General features: G+C 32.5%; 1 protein-coding gene across 5 annotated transcripts in view; it reads right to left on the bottom strand.

Annotated features, from left to right (window-relative positions):
* Positions 1-16,246, bottom strand: part of ERBB4 (erb-b2 receptor tyrosine kinase 4) — a 1,111,691-nt gene that overhangs the window by 235,533 nt on the left and 859,912 nt on the right. For all 5 annotated transcript variants that reach the window (XM_073218152.1, XM_073218154.1, XM_073218156.1 and 2 more), the window contains 3 exons: positions 10,135-10,267; positions 5,687-5,809; positions 2,150-2,248 (listed from right to left, as the gene is read on the bottom strand). In XM_073218152.1, the coding sequence (XP_073074253.1) occupies positions 2,150-2,248; positions 5,687-5,809; positions 10,135-10,267 (355 nt within the window). The remainder of the gene's footprint in view (positions 1-2,149; positions 2,249-5,686; positions 5,810-10,134; positions 10,268-16,246) is intronic.

Raw genomic sequence — 16,246 nt, 5'->3', positions numbered from 1 at the left:
CAAATAGATCTGTTTATGCAAACCTTTTCATTGTGGTTTGATAAATTGCTTAAATTCTTATTAAAATGATCTACATACAGAATGGATGGGTTAACAACATAGGTATGAAATGTAGGTCTATTTTGTATTAAAATTACACCAGCCTATTTAAAATACCAAATTCACCACTAATTTTGCCAGTCTAGCTTTGTTTTAATCATTGTGATGCTGTCCTAATGTTTTGAAAGAAGTCAAGAAAATAGTAGAAAGTGTGCTCGATATGTATTGAAACGTTGCCAAAGCAATCCATCAGTCTGTTAATCTAGCACCTATCTACATGGTAAGAAAGGTACAGTCAAAATATTTTCCCTAATTTTTTTCTTAACTTTTAAAGAAGAGACTGTTTGGAGTCTATTGGTCACCAGATTCATCAACCATCTAGGAAAATAACTCCTTTCATAGTTCAATCAGAGCCTCATCTAAAATGCAGCAGAAATCTAAGACTTCAAGCTACCATCCCCACTCCTGTTTCCATGGGAATAGACAGCCGATCAGGAAAAAAAAATGGATGGGGTTAGGAGCTTTCAAATAATCATTCAAAATCATGATGAAGCTTTTAGAGCTTCTTTCTTAGGTGATTATTGTGTAGCCTCTTAACCCCTTTTTGCGTCTGTTTCCATGGAAATACGACAAAAATGGCTGTCCAAGCCACTGGCACAGATTAGTACCATTCTTGTGAATTTTAGCTTTGGCTGCAGTCCAAGCTAGGCAAGATCTTTTTTTATTAACAGTTTTACCTATTAACCTACACTGTTTCTATTTGTTGTCACTTTTCTTTGTAAGTTTTACTTTCTTTACAATTTTTGCTTTCCCTTCACAAATTTATACCTATGATCAAGATCAAACTGATTGAGAAATCACTTAAAAAGGCTTCAGTTTTACATTTTAATATATAAGCCAAGACATGTAGATTCAGAGTGTCAGAACTTTTAGAGACCTGAAGAAGGAAACCTTATTTAGTTACTGGACTCAATGTCTGGTAGGTTGGTATTAGCAGATAGTATTGAAAATATTTAGCAATGGTTAAGACATTGTACCAACCAAATAGAGCAGCTGTTTTGCACCAGCTAATTAGCAGGCCTATTACATAATAAGCAATCAATTTTTAAACTAAAAGTAGCCCTATATAAGATAGTGAGCATTATATCCAAACAAATTATCCAGAGTCACAAACGAAGCTTCTATAAAACTTATAAAGGGAACTTATAAGAGAAACTGGGTTGAAATCTATAGCAATCTATCTTTTAAAAAAATCAAAGTGCATATGTTTGCATCATCTTTACTGTGAAAGTCATTTGAAAATCAAAATCATTCTTATTACTGAAGATACTATGCTAAAAGAGAAAAAGAATATATATGGGCCTTTGAGAAAATCCCTGGCAAGATATTCTGTGGTGAATGTGAAAAAAATAACAGTACGTTACATATATAGTTTCATCTGATCTACCTTCTGAAATTTGCTGAACAGCTTAATCTGCAATTTTTGCTATTGGAAATCTTAAAGTTCTGATTGACCTTATAAAGTACCTTTATTCCTTAGAACTCTCTTATTCTATAGTTGGAGCTTTTTACCTGTGAGGTCTTGCCTTCCAAATCCGAACTGAACAAAGTAAATTTCAATGGGTAATTTTCTGACTTACCTAGATTCCTAATTTAAACTTAACGGACACTAGCTTACTATAGAATCAAATTGATGTTTTCAACAAAATAGATGATAACAATAATAAAGCAGTCTGATTAATTTTTCAGATCATTATCACTACTCCCAAATGCATTTTGGCATAGTGGATAAAACCCTGCAGTCCAAGTCTAGCCATCAGCTTGTTTGTGCAAATCAACACAGCAAATAAAAAACATTTTTGTGTTTTGTTTTATTTTCTTAATTGCCTACAGCTGCTTACCTACTAAAAGAACAGAGTTAGTAATTGCCACAGAGACCACATGGCATGAAAAATCTAACTACTTATTCTCTGGTCTCTCAAGAAGAAGTTTCCTGACCCCTGCTCAAGTCTTTAATTATAAGATTATATCATTTCCAGAAAAGGAACTTTGTAAGTTGTAGTCTTTTTTTTTTTTCTTCTAAAAGTAATTGCCTGGTGTCTGTACTTACATCCATGAACTCCACATTAGCTTTGGGACCAGTTGTTTCATTAAGAATCTTAATAGCCACAGGAATCTTCACTGTTTCTCCTTCAGGCACCCAAATACCCTTTGGGAAAGGATGGAAATTCACATTAAATCTCTATTAAGACATATACAACTTTTATAGCAGACACAAAATTTGCTTTAACCACTCAACATATTAATTTCTTAAAAACATAATTTAGAAGTTCTATATTCTTTTATTCAAACAAAAAATACTTATCAAACCTCTGTAGTATGTTATAAGATACTCAGCAACCTTGTCTGTTTTCATTATCTGAAGATGAATTATACATGTATTCTGCTTTCAAGGTGTTAAACTATTATAAAATTCAATTTGTGACATGAAAATGCTTTCAATAGTGAAAAAAAACATTGAAATAAGATTTAATAGTAGTATTTGGTTTGGATGATATAATTAACTTCTCAAGACTTTGAGAAGTCTGTTCTGATTTTTGAACTTCAACTGTCTCATTTGTAATTTCAAAGATTGGGCTAAATAATGTTAGAGGTTCTTTTCAGTTTTAATATTATCTAATTATAGTGTCACTAAAAAAAATAAAAATAATAGAAAACATACTCTTATGTTCCTGAAATTTAGAATTATTTAAAACTTAACTTTTTAAGGTGCTTATTTAATCATCAGTATTTGAAAGCAAGCACTGGGGAGTATTGAGCAGACATTAATTTGTCTATATTATTAAATAGTGTATGTTTGTCAAGAATTTTTATTAGCTCTGAAATAATATAAAACATTTATGTTGACCATTGCCAGTTCTCTCTTCCTATAGAAATATAATATCTGAACAAGATGTTTGCATTGGGTAAGTATAAAGTAGTAGAGTTTGAGAAAAGTACAATGTTAATCTAAATAACATCATTTCTGAACAAACAATTCAACCATTTGAATAAAGACAATGAATTTAATAATACATGTAGGGATGCACAGATTATAAAAGAATTTTTTTAAAAAACCTACTGCCCAAATGAACACAGAGGCAGACAGGAAGTTGTACAGAAAAAGCAAAATCTCAAATTGAAATTTCTTAGCTGTGACATCAAAAAAGTCAGAGGCCAGTTTTAACATTAAAGTGAAAGAATGAAAAAAAAAGTCACCTATTATTTTTGAACAGAACATCTCTGCTTCTATCTTTCTTAATGTCAGCTATTTATAATCTAAAGAAAAAAATATTTTCACCTTGCACTTCAATGCTTAAACATACATAGTTGTGTTACCCAAAGTTGTAATAAGAGGACATCTAAACATAAGAACTATTAAAAAGTCAAAATAATAAAGAAAAAAAAAAGACTTTAACCTCTGGAAGGTGAATTTAAGGGTATGTTCTCATAGGGTGAGTAGGGAAATCAGGTATCACATGCAAAATAATAAGTCTTTTTAAAAATAAATTACTAATACAGAAATTGCCAAAAAAAAAATAAGAACCTAAAAACCATCGGCTACATTTTCTCACTGATGGTATCTGGGGAGGAAAACAGGTTTAGCATTATTCAATAAACCAAACCCAGGGTGGATTACCTTATAAAGATACAGCATTGGTATTAAAATACTCCTAAAATGTACTTTTGAAATAAGAATATAAATTCAGTGTGAATTAATTTGAACAGCTTTTTAAATAAGTACAAATCATTATTTTCTAGGCCTGACCAGACAAAAAAATCAACTATGCTAATACCCATGATATAGCTTCAAATCTTTCATGTTTAAACACAGCATATCTCTAGCCAGGAGGAAAAGTTAACCAAATAACTGGTTAAACCAATTGGCATTCCTGTGGTCAAGAATAACTCTTTATAGTTTAAGACAGCATGTCCTTGTAAGAACTAATATATTCATTAAAACTTATGGTCAATCTACACACTGCAGGCATCAAATTCAAACACACTTATGGAACTTCTGATACATGTAATTTCAATAAAGGTACAATACTCATGGACAACAGGCAAATAATTGCTCTTAATAAAAGTATTATTAAAGTTTTATTATTATATGTCTAAGTTAGTAATTTTTTTTCCTGCTGTGGTCACTAGATTATGTTGGTCTTGAGTTATATGACATCCATGATTTAAAAGTTATAAATTTTAAATTTAAAAATTCACTTATATAAATATTTAAATTAAAAACATTAAATTTTAATCCATATCATCCTTAAAATTATAAGGGTGATTATGTCCTAGGAACAATCCAAGATTCAGTTATCTTTAAAATGGAACTCCATTTTTTCTGGCATATTATGATAGAGTTATAAATAGGATAAGATGCATTTCTTTGAACATACAAAGATTTGAAAACTAGAAGTCATTAAGTTAGCCTAGAATACTTTCTACTCAAGTTAGGTTTTCAGTTAATAATTTTGAATTTAATTGAACAAAATATGCATACTAAGAGATCAAGAAATTTCTGCATTTTGACCTTAGAATAAAAGTTTTATTTTAAAGAGATTAGATTATTTTTGTAAAATGCAGGAGAGAAAATACAGCCCTATATTCTAATTGTTAATATTCTCTGTTAAAGAAATCTTTGTTTTAAATAGAAAAAAATGAACATTTTAAAATGCAAAATTCCTAAGATCCAATATCTTTTAACAGACATGTTTATAAACATAGGCTTGCACAAAGCTTTAAGAAATACATAAAACTGCCAAAGTAAATTTTAAGAATTGTAATAATGGACAATACAGAAAGGATTTAGCACTAACCTAGCAGAGTTTCACTCTTGTTATTTACCATTAAAAATTAGTTTCACCACAATTAACCTTGGGTCTGGCCTCTGAATTGGTTTTGTAATTAAGCTAAATAAGTAAACATGCAAATGCAATCATTTGAGCTTTCCCTTTCCAGAAATATCTCTCTTTTGAAAACCCATGATGTCACCCTCTCTTTCTATCTGACCTGAATTTCACAAATAAAGTCCCCTTTATAGTTTGCATATAATGGTGAAGGCATCAAAACTGGAGATCATCTGTTCAGTCATATATGTTACCAGGTAGACAAAAAGCGGTTTAGGAAATAGTACTATTCTGTTAATGTCTCAGCACATTTGTGTGGATTCTAAGAGACTGGCTATGTTAGAAACATATTGGAAAAGAGAACATAAGAAGAGAAGGACAGGGATTGTGGCTCATTTCTCTGGTCTATCTGAGATTTCGTGGAGTACTGTGTAGGGGGCAAGGAAAATGGTTTGGAGCTGGGTGTTTTGGATAAGAATAAAATTTGCCAAAGCAATCAAAGACAGTATCAAAGACAGTATCAAAGGAACTACACTTTGGCTTTGTACCAGTGTTTTCTGCTTTCTCATGACTGTATCTACCCCAGCTTTTGCTCAATAAAAAGTAATGAATTCATTTGTGCAGCAGCTTTTTCGTACTAGAAAGGCCTCCTCTCTGAATATTAAAAAGAAATTACATTAGCTAGAACAATAGCTCTGGCTATTACATAAACAAGTCTGAAACAAAACTCAAAAATAACTGGTGGTGTTTCTACTTACTTTATAAACAGTTCCGAAAGCACCCGAACCAAGTACTTTTACTCTTTTGAGCTCAGTTTCTTTCAAAATCCGAAGTTGAGCTTGATTGGGCGCTGTGCCACTGGGCGTTAGGGGTTCTACCAACTACAAAACAAACAGAACACAGGTTGTACAATCAGTGCTCGTCTCTCTTTCTTTCTATCTGGCTCTCTTCTCACACATACACACAGCACTCAAGCACACTTTCCCTTGACAAACAATTTTTCTGTAATATGGATCACTCACCATTCCTTCAGACCCTATCCTTTCTCTTCTCGTGCTCTTTGCCTGGTTCAACAGGACTCAAGTAATAACAGTGTGCCTACCTTGAGGCATACTAGGCTAGGAGATTTGTTTTTTCCACTTTTATGGAAATTTAGAGACTAATTAGGAGCTCTTAATTACACCTTTTCAAGTTCTTCCCTTTTTGGCATTGCTAACCAAGACTTGGATATTTAGTTATGTCCGCATACTCAGTCACCGTTTTCCTTCTTGTTTTAGGAGATTTGATACACAAAGAAAACAGAAAATGAAACGCTGCCTTCTTAGCACTTAACATCTAGCTAGGAAGCCAGGGCAGACATGAAAGAAGAGGAAAAAGTAAGTTAGCACAATGCATCCCTAACTTTTCGTGTATGCATGAATTACCCGAGGTTAAGTTAAAAATGCAGATTCTGGTTCAGGAGGTCTGGGGTTGGGGGTGAAGTTTGCATTTTCATGGAACCCCAGGGGATGCCACTGTATGGGATCTGAACCTGTTTTCAGCAGCAAGGCTCTGGAGTACATTCTCAATGAAAAAAAGCTGACATTCTGTGCATTGATTGTAGATCGTAAGTGAGTGCAATAGAATGGAAGGAATAAAATAGCCACCAGGGAGTGTGGTTTACTGTTTTTGGTCTCCTAAAGGAGGTACACTTTAAAATTAATCTTGAGGTAATAAAAATGGATTGACATGAGGGTGAGACTGCCCACATGAAGGAGACTTTGGACACAGCATCAGAGAGGAAGAGGGAGACACAAAGGAAATCCAACAGGATGCAGGTCTGAAGGTTGAGATTGGCGTGGGAAACACCCGATCATGAAGTGAGCTGGGTGAGGCCAAAAGGGGTAAAACGAGGCTGATAATTTTAGATGTCATAGTTTAGATGCCATTTAGCTAGTAGATAAATAAGCAGGGGAACGGAATGTGAATGTGTGCCAGTTTCTTGCCTTTGTGAGAAAAAATATGTAGACATGAGAGAGACTTTGGGTACCACACTGGGTATCTTATATTAAAATATTTAGGTTTTATCTATGAAGGAAAAGGCAACTGAAAGAGGAGTTTCTTTTTTAAAGTTAAATAAAAGAATGAAACTTTAAATGCAAATAGCTTGTTTATTCTCAAAATAAGGAAATAATTCAGGGGAACGCCTACTCAACTTGTCTTGAAAACTACCACAGTATATTTTAAAATGCCTTTTTATAAAGCTAAAAGCATCGAGGCCCTCCAGCTTGGTTATGATTATTCACAAGGCTACTGTGAACATCGTGGTCTACTTAGTTAGTTGAACAATTTTGAGTATAGATAAAGAATTTTGAGAAGTAACAAGAGCAAGAATTTTGAGAAGATGGTAAAAATTACCCATAAACTTGGGCTATTTTCTAACAGTTTGACAACTAATATACTTCTACTTCATTTTCAAATTTATACTGTAAAAATGCATATAACTGCATTCACGTCACATGAAAGAAATCTCAGAAACAATCATGAAATTATTTATTAAATCAGAAAAATAATCTCCCACAGAGAATCTCCTTCATTTAAATTGAACTCTTCTATGTAGGCTTTGTTTGGTAGATTTTGCTTTGTACACAATATATGTGAAATTTTATGAATTATTTTTTTTAATCACATACAAAAGTCATAGAAAATCATATACAGGATGGGGGACTAGATTTCAGCACTTTGTGCTAGATATATTTAAAACATAGGCTATATACATGCTTCGGGACATATGGTACAGATATGAAAATAATTTCATATTTTGAAAACTTCACAATTCTACCTGAGATGTTAAGTTTCCTGTGATTTGGTTAGAAATCATTTAAAAAGGTTTACACATTTTTCCAGGAATTTGAGTATTATGCCATAGTTTCATTTTGTGAGCCAGTGTGGTAGAAGGAACATTGAGTTTATTTATTTATTTATTAGATTGAATTTAAATTTGTAGCTCTGTGTACCAGCACTGACACTCATAAGCTTAGAGAGCAATTTACCCTTCCTGGCTCCTCCTTTCACATCTGTGAAATGGGTATAGCAATAATTACCTTCAAACACTGTGAAATGATGAAATGAGATATAACAAAGGCGGAACATTTGGGAACATTGCCTGCCAAATTATAAGCCCTGAATCTGTCACTGTTCAAGGGACAGGATCATATCTCATTAATGCATTTTTAAATCATAGCATGTATCAAAACATCAAGCTTACAGAGCATCTCAATAAGTGTATGTTGAAAAAATACATTTTCTACTTTTATGCTTGTAACAGTAGAAAGACAATCTGGAGCAAAATGATTTTGGGAAAGCATATTAACTTTTTAAATACATTTCAACAATATATTATGCTTTATCAAATTTTTAGCATCCGAGACAGATTTCTAGCTTCAATATTTAAGGATTTGAGTTGATCCTCTTTAGAATTCCTCTTCTATTTAGATGGTAGAAAACGATAGTTATTTACTGTTACTGAGAGAAAAATTGGAATTCTACAATAATCCAATTTAGTGTTAAGTGATAACTTTCTATTAAAAATAGAATCTGCTTATAAAACCGGTATGTATTTATTTAGTAATGAAGTTCCATCTTTAAAGATATTTTCAGAACCACCATACTAAAAAAAGAAAACAAAACAGAACAACTATTTTCATTGCAATGAGTCTTTCTTGCATGTGGGTAAAATTATTTCTCTTCTATTTATTCCATCACCTAAATGTCCACTGCTATTCTAAGCCTTCAATTCTGCTCCAACTCTCTTCTTACTTCACTTTTCAGAATTCTCATAGCAAATGCCCCGTAACAAAGGCCATGAAGGAGAATTCTGCCTTTAGCATCCTAGCTGAACTGTGCATATGCATAGCACATGCTCTATGCCCAAATTTTATTCACATGTGCAAGGTTGAAACTGATCAAGTTGGTCTTCCATAAACATTCAGTTCAAGTAGGAATCAAATAGGAATTACTACTCTGTTTCTTCCATGTGTATAACTGACAACCTATTTTATGCTTGAACTTGTCTATTGATGAGACAGTCCACTCTAATTTCAGATAACTCTAATTCTTAGAAAATACTTTTCTGTATGTAACTATAAAGTAACTTTCTGAAACTTTCACATGATTCTTCTATCACATTTGACTTCTGGAGGAAAAGAGCTAAAATTTAATTCATTTCCAGTGCTCACAACTTATGAATGAAGAGTCCCATTCTTGTCAGTGTTTAGAGGAAAATGATCCTGTCACACTGACAATGAGAAAGAAAACAAACCCAGGGAAGACTAAGTCTGAGAACAGAATTTCTCTGACTTGTTCAGACAGGCACAAATGTGTATGTCAGGAGAAAGAGGTAAAATGAGAGTTGAGAAGGATCTGGAAATGTGTAGTCTTCTGAAATTGTTTTTCCCTTGTAACTTTTACAGGGAAAACTATCATCTTGCATGCTAGAGACCTCAGTGTGGCAATATAAAAGAAATTATAATAACTTGGGGCTAATTTACATATTCACAATAACTAACATGCATAATGTTAAAATGCATGTCATACATTGTGTGGTAAGGTCTGTGTGGATTACAACACTAAGCTCTATCCTGTAAACTCAGCCTTTCACTTCTGGTTTAATGAAATCAGTGGCTAACAATTTAATGATCCTAATTAAAGCATAAATTCCTTTCCTCTCTGGCTTTATTTTGAACGAAAAAATTCTCTTTCTAACATTTTTCTAATTCTGCTACTGAGATATCCTCCACCCAGATATCTTCTAGTTCTGCTACTATGATATCGTAGAGCTTGCTACTGGACCCCTCCCCCAAAAGAAACAGTTCTGCCTTTTCCCCAATATGGTGATTTCCTTGACCCTTGCCTATTTACCCTCTTTAAGCCATGAAATTGCCTTGACTAGTTTTACTATATGCTATGATTTTTTCATCCACCTTGTATAATATACTATAAAATATAAATCCTCAAACAGGAACGTGAACAGAGTGTTTCTGTGGATTGAAAAACTGAGTATACGTTATTTGGATAACTCTAAATGGCCACAATAGTAACTTCAGAGTGTAAAGAGCAAAATAAAATAATAGAAGTGTGCCAAAAACAAATACCTGAGTATCACCTAAACCTTCTAAACTTAATGAAAAATCTTTAAATACAAGAAGAGAAGAAATAAACACCTCACCTCTGTTTCCAGGAATCTTCTCAAGGCTCTTTTCTTCTTGATACTCTTTCTTCTAACATAAACTGCAAATGTTAGAGCCACGATGACCAGGATGAAGAGCCCACCAATGACTCCAGCTGCGATTAGGGGGGTCCTGCCAACCGGAATGGGAAAGGAAAGAAAAAGAAGTATGAAGAGAGAAAAGACAGAGGAAGAGAAAGAGCAGTTGTACAAGACATTATTCACATATCACGAATCTGGTCAGTTACAAGAAATGCAAATAAAAATGCATTAGAGCTGTCACAAAACTTTTCTCATGGGAAAAACTGTATTTGCTTTCTATATGTTTTGTTGTGAAATAATAAACCCATGCACACAGAGCTAATCTTTGGGGATGAGCAACCACAACATGCTGTTCGATGAAAAAATGTGAAACGTGGTAACAGAATGAAGAACGTATGCCAAAGTGTTGATATAAGAGCATTCAAATTGTTTCAATTTTAATCCTACCTACAAATGGAAATATATTTTAGTAATGTGATTGTGGTACATATTATTTTTCAACATTTTCTCTAAAGCAGGCTTTCTTAACAGTGGCACTATTGACATTTGGGCTGGAAAACTGCCCTACGTACTTTCAAATACTTAGCAGCATCCCTGGCCTCCATCCACTAAATGTCAGTAGCACCCCCATTGTCCAGTCCTGAATATGTCTCTAGACATTGGCAAATGTTTGCCCAAATCACCCCCAGTTGATAACTACTGATCTAAAGCAAAAACGAGTGATCTGGAGACATATAAACCCCACACCACTGGAGGATGAAGGTACCAATAAGAAAGACATAGTGACAGAAGTGCTGCTTCAAACTCTGGCAAAGGCAGCTCTGGTGGGATAAAGCACAAGAGAAAGATAAAGGATTGGATCAAAGGGGTTTTCAGAGTTATGATGACAGGAGAGTTATTATCAGAAGTCTGCCTAAGGATCATATACCCATAAAAGAGGTCTGCACATTAACTCATACATAACAATGTACAAATAATATCAAAAGGGGATTAGGAAGAGATTAAAAGGAATTTTTATTCTTACATGTTTTTTCCAATATATAAGATAAGATATTAGATAAGATATAATACTGAAACTGATCACTTAGTGTTTTCTAAGATAATTTTTTCCTTGCTTTGAAAGCAATATTTATGGTCTTAACTTCTTGTTCTAGAATAGATCAGTATCTATAACTTTTCTGTGGTCAGAGCTCTGAAATGTATTAATTTTATACTCCACAGCAAATAGCCCAGAGTAAAACATACAGGTGCTATCTAATACATATTTAACCATGAAACCATGATAGATACCAAAACTAAAAAATAATACCATGAACACCAATGCTTTCCATAATATTTTATATCTTATATTCCTGTTTACAGAAGAACCTACTCTATTCAGTGACATTCTTTTAGAAAAAAATTACTTGTTCTTGAAAATTAAACTTTTGCCCAAAGACAGATCAGAAATAATGACAGCAGATGATCTTAATAAAATTAAAAAAATTTTTAAGTGCTCTTGAAAAAAAATTGTTTAACTTCCATAAATGAAGTCACGTCTTTTAAAGATTGTAACTGTTTTACTGTCATATAAAACTGCAGAAAAACCTTAAAAAGTATTTCATCCTAAGGTTGTTTCCTGACAGCTGAAAGTACTATAGTCGCTATACTAAAATGTTGCTATAATTCAACTAGATTTTCCTAGATGGAATTTTCTAAAGATATAAAAATCTATGCTGAGAAAATTAAACTATAGTATTGACACAGACTCATCATTGTGATGTGGTTTGGTGTGTATAAGATCATATTTTTGAGCATGCCATTTAAATACGTATTGCAGAAAACATTTTAAGGTTTAAACCCAAGGCATAATTTTCAGCTCAAGTGCCTAACATATCCCTGAAAAGCCACTACTATAAAAATAATTGTATTTTTATTTCTTAAGCCCAAATTTTTGTTTCAAGTATTTATTTTATGATTGAGAATAGTGCCCCAGATTTTGCTAATTGTAGATTTGAACTAAACTCTAAAATTCCTCTATTTATATAGTTTGCAAAAGAATTAGTGGTATGTATTTATGAAAACTTCTGTCAAAGTCATTTTAAATTAAAATAAAATGTTCTATTTTCTTTTTATTTGTTTTTTCATTTTATGAAGGATCACTTCCAATAGAACAAAACAAAACCTGTTTCTACTCTTTAAGTCACGTGGATATCAATTGTCATGCCATTTACTACCAGCTTGGACATGGCAATGAAAATAAAACTTCAGAAACTCAACAGACAATAATTTCTATGTTTCTTTAGTTAGTATTCACTTTTGATATTTTCCCACAGTGCTTCCTTGGTTGATTTGCATATCTTTACTTTTTTTCTCCTCCTACTACTCTGCAGGAATGGGAGGGAACAATCTTAAGAAGTAAAGAACTAGAGCTCTTTTAGCACCTAAAATCATACATACATGTTTTGTTGGACATTTTAAGAGACCAAATTCTTCATATTCCAACAGAAGTCACTCTTGAAAAACAAACCATTCATCACAAGGAAGCAACCAGCCAAACTGAGAAAGGGGAACATTGTATAAGATAACTTGCAGGTTCTCTTTGATAAGTGCGTATCACCAAAAAAGTTTTGGTCTTGATTAAGAAGACTTAATAATCATAACAACCAGATGTGAAATGCAATCCTGGACTGGACCCTAGTTTGGACAAATGAGCCATGTAGACATTTTGAGATGACTTAAGAAGCTTGAACATGGATCAGGTGGTACATGAGATGAGAATGTCATGCCGTGGAAAGACATAGACCAAAAGTGAAAAGATTGGATTATAAGACAGTAGGATCTTAATTCAGGAAAAAAATTCATGTGTGTGTGTGTGTGTGTGTGTGTGTGTGTGAAAAGATCTGGAAGAATATACAATATGACACTAAAGAGTAGTTGCTACTGGATAGTATGACCATGGTGCTCTTATTTTTTGTACTTTTTTCTAAAGGGTGTTTTCTAATTTTCTACAATATACTTATTTTCTTTTTGGAATAAGTTTAGTAAATTTAAGACAAATCTAAATCACTGTCTGAAAGTTTAGTTTTACAGTAATGTCCTTGCTTTCTTTTTTTGACTTGAGTATTTACTTTGCATTTTTTAGAAATGAGACCTTATTTTGCTATTCCCTGTCCACTTTTATAATCTAAATACTCATGCAGATATTTTCTATTCATTATAGTTGAATGTACCTGAGACATTTAATTATTATTATGCTTCTTACAACTAACCAAGGTAATCTAAAAAGTTAGAACTATAGATACATTTCCCACTCCCCCCAATTCTGATGATTCCTAGATAATTTTAGGTGTAGAAGAGATACCTATTTGTCCCCTGAGACTCTTTATGAGGACATGCTTCACTCTTTATGAGGACACTTTGGATAAAGAGGATAGAGCTCCTTGAGCTGCCTCTTTGGATTGTTGTATATCCTACCTACGTCTAATAACCTATTTTTCTATAAAAGAGTCTTTCCTCTTACATGTGAATCAGAGTAACCTCAAAGAGGTTGAGATAGTATACTGTTGAGATCATAAGGGTCAAACACCAAAGACCTACAATACTCTATACATAACTCCTCTTCTGTGATACAATATTGTTTGTTTGCTGTCATTTGCTTGTCCATTAAAAATGGACCCTAAACTATAAAAGATAGGATACTTCATGTGCCAAGTCCAAGCTTAGACTAAAAGGAGGCAATCAATTGATAGTTTATCTTGTTCCAGGATTTGGAAATAGTATCATATAACTGATATCCTACTACCACTAATAGAAATTAATATAATGAACTTTCTGAATCACAAATGAAGTTATCTAATTTATTTAAAAGCATATAATTTGGTTTTCAAAATTCCATTTAGAAGTTCAGAGACAACACAATGTATTACATTCTATTGCCTTTTATATATAACTGTCTTAAACAGTCTTAAACAGTTGTATATATAAAAGAATAGTATTTCCCAAAGCTTTATTAGTTAGATAATAAGATATATTATTATCATTCATTACTGTAGTTGAACCATCATCGCCTCACTGAAGAATATAAAATGTGAGAGAATATATGGAAACTTATTTTACAGACATCCAAATATTTTCCTTTATTGTTTTTTTGCCCTTCCAGATAACAGATAACAAATAAAATGTAACAAAGTCAATATAATTTAAGATTAAAACTCAATGGTTCTAAAAGTATTTCCCTCAACATTTTCTATTTAATGACAAGGGTAGACTATTTTACTAAAAATATACAGTGGTATTTTCTTGAAAATTGTAAATTTGATAAACCTGTTATTTTGACAAACAGTAATTACAAACAATGCTCAATCTATGAGATTCTCTTATAGGTATTTCACTAAGTAAAAGGATTTAAATTTTATATTTCTTAAATACAGAATAAGTTTGAACTAAAGATAAAAGAACTAACTATAGTCCTATAACACACTAACAGTGTAATTTGCAACTAACACTATTGACTTTAAATCAGAGAGCTCTATTTTTAGAGACTTTTAAATTGAAATAAACAATTTAAAGGTGGGTCTTCAGAATTTGCTGGATCAGAGTTAGAGCAGCTTCATTGTTTATGGGCAATAAAAGTTACACTGAATTTTTTCAAAAATTTACACAGGAGGTAAAAACAAACAAAATAGAAACAATATGCTAAAAGATCATTTTAAAAGGTCATTCTTCTATAATAAATTAAATAAAATGTTAAAGATAGTGCCCTTAAGACTGTGTTGTGTTTATCTTTCAAATCTGTATGATTTTTCCCTATGGAATGATGCTTTAGAGTCAGACCAGTCTCAGTTTTAATATGTGTCTGCCTCTACCTAGTGAATGTAGTTCCTCTATCAAATAACTCAGGCTAAATACACATAAATACATTTGTCACCTAAGGTAATAAAAAATAAACACAGTAGGTAGCTCCCTAGTCTTTCCTTTATTTCTGAGATATGATAAATTTGTCTCTAGATCCTGTCTAGCACTATTATTCAATCAATTACCTTTAAGCATTGGTGAATTATATGCCTCACTTAGGCCAGGACTCAGTTTGTGCCACTATCAATAATACCCATTCACTCTTGAAAGTGGCTGTATGTGAGCAATAAATCATACAGTCTACTTTTAACTCAATTTACAGAATCTAGGATACCTCGAACTAACAAGTCTTTACATATAACACACACACACAAGCTCCCCCCACCACGTGTGTGTGTGGGGGCTTGGGTGTGTGTGTACATTTTACCTGCTGGAAAGATTAATTACTACCTGTAATAAGCATACATATAACTTATTGGATGTTTCATAAATTAGAGTCAGTTGTTATGATTCTCTGTAATCTTGTATTTTGTTTCATTTAAAAATATAACTATATCATATGGGCTATCATGCTATACTTATCTTCCTTCTGAAAATTCTTACAGTGGCTATCAGACAAATGAGTCTACCATGAACCAGAGGTAAATATATTGCTGAAGTTAATATCCTCAGCAATGTACTCCATGTTTCTTAATTTGTTTTGCTACAAGAAACATGTAGTTGATCAAAAACATGTTGACTCTTTACTGAAAGAGAAATCTTAGAATCAGTTGCCAGTTAATAGAAAGAATATCACTTTGAAAATGAGAACATTTTAAACATTTTTTTCAATTATGTAAGCAGTTTAAACACAGCAAAGTTTTGTTCAAACACAGGTTTGACACTATTAGATACTTGGAAGTTTTAGCGTACATTCAGCATCCCTAACATTCACTTCATTTTCAGTGAGAAATAATCCAGTAGAAAGAAAATGTCAAAGACTTTCTATCCTATACAGAAAACATTCCCTTTCATAGCAGTAAGTCAGAGATTTATTTGGTCCTGTAAACTACCTTTAAATTTAAATCATTTAAATAGGTTGAATATAGATACTTTGTGCTATTAGTACTTGCATACTTTTAATTAAATTTTTCTTTTAAAGGTAAAAGACATCCAATTATTTTCCTTTATTGATCTCATTGCATATTTTCACAATAACTATGCAAAATAGAGCTTATACCTCCTATGTTACATA

The sequence above is a fragment of the Manis javanica genome, chromosome 12 (genome assembly GCF_040802235.1).
Source record: "Manis javanica isolate MJ-LG chromosome 12, MJ_LKY, whole genome shotgun sequence".
NCBI classification, from domain to species: Eukaryota; Metazoa; Chordata; class Mammalia; order Pholidota; family Manidae; genus Manis; species Manis javanica.
The sequence above is the reverse complement of the archived record's forward strand: the minus strand, read 5'-3'. Positions and strand labels throughout refer to the sequence as shown.